Below are 4,130 nucleotides of genomic sequence, written 5' to 3'. Positions count from 1 at the left end.
CTTTTGGGAGTCTCAATCTTTGTTGTCTTTTTACAACAAATCAAATTGCACTATCCTAATGAAGCCATTGGCCTTGCAATTAACTATATATAAATATGTATATATCACACTTGCAACTTGGCTAAAAGGGACCCTCATGCCAAAAGAGAAGCATAAAGAAAGGAACTAACCCATCAAAGATAGCATGACAAAATACATTAATTTAGGGGTGAATGTTGGATCGATTAGAGTGAAAAATTTCGAGTTAATTGAGTTTGCGAGTCTTATTTTATCATCCTAACTCGATTTAAAATTTTTTCAAATCAAGTTGAGTGAAATGAAATTTGAGTCGAGTCAAATCAAATTGAATGAAATTATTTAAGTTAAATTAAAAAAATTAAACATGTCAAATTAAAATCTTGTTACAATATAACTAATTCCATGTTAGAGCACATCAATTTGAAACCATATATATTTAAAACATTTTCGAACCAAAATAATAATAAAATATTTTAGTATAATAAACTTGAATCATTAATTAATTTATTTAGGTCCTAAAATTATTATTCTAGAAAATTTTAATTTTTAACTTTCTTTATATTTTTAATTTATTTTTGGAATTTTATAATTTTTAAAATATAAATTTTGGAATTTTATAAATATTTGAATTTTAAAATTATTTTAAAATTTTGATAATTATTTTAAAATATTTTGTAATTTTTTTTGAGAGAGCGACTAATTTGTTTATTTTCAAACTTAACAGGAACAAAAAGAGTATTTAGACTAGAGGTGACCATGGGCCGGGCGGCCTTGCCTGGCCCGACGGCCCACCCAAAATATGGGAGGGTTCGGGTAAAAATATAGGCCCGAAATATGGGTTTGGGCAAAAAAATGAGGCCCGTTTAGAAAACAGGCCGGGCCTCGGGCACTACTTTTTTGGCCCGGGCCCGGCCCGGTCCGAATATAATAAATATTTATTTTTTATTTTTTTATTTTAAAATATTTTTAAAATATTTTTATTTTTTTAATTTTTAAAATAAATTTTTGGTGTATATTTAAAAAATGGGCCGAGCTCGGGCTTAGGAATTTTTTCCCGGGCCGGGCCTGGACAAAATTTCAGGCCCATATTTTGAGCTGGGTCGGGCCCGGGCATAGGTCGCGGGCCGAAATTTTTTTCTGGGGCCCGGCCCATGGACACCTCTATTTTAGACCAATATATTGTTTCAATTATTCGAATTATAAAATTTAACTCGATTCGAACTCAAAAATCAACTTACTTGAATGCATTGTATTATTTATATTGGTTATCCAATTGGCCAAAACTCGCACACTCAACAATGATAGTTTTGCAAAGCCCAAGCCAAGAGGGATTTGAGGCTTCCAATTTCAAATGCCTATGCCAACATAGATTTCATGCTTATGCAGAACTTTTGATGCATTTTCGTTTACATAATGACTTATTTAGTCTATTAATTTTATAAAAAATATCATTTTAGTATTTAATTTAAAATTTTTTTTTGCTTCCTTTAATTCTTACATTTGTACTGTTTGTTAAGTAATACTAAAATAGATAAAAAAAAATTAAAATATATAAATTTTGCTGATGTGGCATATATGTAGATACCACATTAGTAATTAATTAATTTTTAAATAAAAATAATTTAAATATTAAAATTATGAATTTTTAAATATTTTTATTTTAAAAAATAATTAATTTTAACATGACATACACATGGATTTTCAGGCGGTTGCAATGTCAAAAAGTTAATTAATTTTAACTTTTTCATCTATTTTAGGTTGATTTCATAAATAATACAAGTTTAAGAACTACAGATGCAAAAATTAAATGAAAGGAGCCAAATAAGTTATTATGTCATTTCTTTTCGGTTTGTCTATAATATTTAGTGAAAATAAGATAGAGACTAAAATATCAGTTGCATCTAAATTTCTTAGTTGTTACAGGGTTTTTGTTGTACTTAATTGAGGTTTGAAACTTAATAACTACAACAAAACTGATGGGGTTTAAATTCAAGTTTCATGTAATATATCTAACATGATACCATATCATAATTTCTTAAGAACAAGAAGAAAAGTGATGGGTTTAATTTCTTGTTTAGCCATTTCTTGATCTATCATTTTCCCATAATTGTTAAACAAGGCATCTAAGTTGATCCCATTTCCAAAATGGTTGTAAAGCATGGATTCTTGGATTGCCCTCACTGTCATGGCCACTGCTGTGCCATAGCTCTCTCCCCTCTGAACTTCTCGCTCAATCTCAAACATTTCTACCCTTTCCAATTCGAAGGAACCTTCTCTTCTCACTTCTTCTTCTATTTCATTTCTTGATGCTGCATAAAAATGGACATCATAACAATCTAGCTTTTCCTCTTCAATTTCTCCCTGCAAAAACACGTAGAAACATGTCAACCAAGGAGTATATGCATATGTGAATTATACTAAACAATGCGGGACCTGAGAAACTGATATGGCGAGGCATCTTGACAGAATTTCCCAGAAGAAAGAATTGCCTCTATCAACATGATTATGGCCTATTCTTCCCAAAATAATGAGCACCATTCTCCCTCCTGTGACAAGCTCCTCTGATCGTGATTTCAGGAACAATGAAAAATCTTCCTGGAACTGGTTCCAGTACGCTCGGGACACACTTGGAGGGCTCGATTCCGATATGTAAACGTTCCCTCTGTTGATAGACTTGCCATGCTCATCGTAAAGAGATGGGGGAACCTGCATGGCATGCATATAATCATTAATTCAACAAATTCTTGTCTGTTGTTTCATTGTTGCTGTATGCATATAATGCTTGTTATAGCTATCAATTACTATAAATATTGGTGATAAATAATAATATTGACCAGAAAAAGAAAACCAAAGCCGCCAAAATAAAGCAACCCCCAATTTAACTAAAAAACTTTAAAAGTATTGATTGTAATTAAACCTTGGAGAGCCAATGCAAACTGTAAGAAGAATAGATGAAGTGCAAGCAATTGTTTGGGAATAGTCTGCCATAAAATGAACCAGGGTAACCTGCTATGAAAATAGCCGGGCACCTTTCAGTTTTGTCTTTTTTAAGGTCCCTATAGAAATCAGGCAAGGTCTTAAAAACCGAATTGAAGTCATTTGTTGGAAGATCATTGAGGAAAACTCGAAACTCTGGTAACGGACGACAAGTCTTATGGCAACTTCCTTCAACGGCTTCGACAATGTCTTTGATGAGGGACAATGAGTTGGGTCCTGAAGAGCATCCTAAATCAGCTATCCCTAAGCTCTTGGCTGTTACTTCATGGTAGAGCTGTTGTATAGTTTCCATGGTTATATGTTTCATCATGTCTGAAGCCTTTTTCTGTTGAACAAAAAAACCAGTCAAGATCATAGCACAAAGAAAATAATGAGAAAAGGTACAAGGCGAGGACAGACCTGGAGAGAAGAATTCTGGGCATAGCTAGTCTTGCCCACTCCTCCACTCATATGAAACACTCTCTCTACATCCATGTTAGAAAAGCAAGCTCTTGTAGCTGAGATTCTACTTGGTCCCCTTTTAAAGCCAAAATTTAATGATAAAAGTAGTTTATTATTTGGGGTTATTTTGAAGTATTCAATTTGTTTTCGATTGTTTAAAGTTGAATTTTTTAAGCGTTACGTGGTGTTAAAGGATACAACCTAGAATTTAATGTTATTTAGGTTGTTATTTTAACTTAAGTTCAATTCACTTAATTTGAAGTTTGAATGATTAATACAATACGAAAATTTAAGTTTTATATTTACAAAATTTTAAGGTTGATAAGTATTTTTATTAAATAAAATTTAAATTGTTTGATAGATTTCAAGTTGATTCGTTTTGAATGGAGAGATGTTATTTAAACTGTTGAAGTGAGACTGAACGAGATTAGAAATTATTTTAAAAAGATGAGTATGGAGCAATTGTAGTATATGTTTGCTTCATCCTGCTCGACTTCCTCTTTGAAATTATACGATTTTACCTATATATATCTTAACTTTTAAAACGATAAAAGTGCAATAAAATATTATATGATAAACCTCAAAATAATTAGGTAAGATATTCATAAATTAGTATATCATGTTTGTGTCAAATGCATGTTGAAAGTATTAGAAATGGCTATTACATATTAAAT

At 31.4% G+C, this 4,130-nt stretch overlaps 1 protein-coding gene across 1 annotated transcript; it reads right to left on the bottom strand.

Annotated features, from left to right (window-relative positions):
* Positions 1–1,826: 1,826 nt before the first annotated feature.
* LOC105778189 (probable methyltransferase TCM_000336) lies at positions 1,827–3,550 on the bottom strand. The gene is made up of 4 exons (XM_012601840.2): positions 3,415–3,550; positions 2,936–3,340; positions 2,452–2,724; positions 1,827–2,379 (listed from the first exon to the last, which is right to left on the bottom strand). Exons 1-4 carry the CDS (start codon positions 3,487–3,489, stop codon positions 2,044–2,046), a joined length of 1,089 nt encoding a protein of 362 aa, XP_012457294.1. The 5' UTR covers positions 3,490–3,550; the 3' UTR covers positions 1,827–2,043.
* Positions 3,551–4,130: the final 580 nt, after the last annotated feature.

This window comes from Gossypium raimondii, chromosome 10 (assembly GCF_025698545.1).
Source record: "Gossypium raimondii isolate GPD5lz chromosome 10, ASM2569854v1, whole genome shotgun sequence".
NCBI classification, from domain to species: domain Eukaryota; kingdom Viridiplantae; phylum Streptophyta; class Magnoliopsida; order Malvales; family Malvaceae; genus Gossypium; species Gossypium raimondii.
Note: the sequence above shows the minus strand (reverse complement) of the source record. Positions and strands in the feature narration are given on the sequence as shown.

Coding starts and splice junctions, on each gene's coding strand:
- LOC105778189 (XM_012601840.2), bottom strand. CDS start 3,489: ATGGATGTAGAGAGAGTGTTTCATATGAGTGGAGGAGTGGGCAAGACT. Junction 3,341..3,414: donor CCCAGAATTCTTCTCTCCAG/GTCTGTCCTCGC, acceptor TTTGTTCAACAG/AAAAAGGCTTCAGACATGAT. Junction 2,725..2,935: donor GTTTGCATTGGCTCTCCAAG/GTTTAATTACAA, acceptor CATGCCATGCAG/GTTCCCCCATCTCTTTACGA.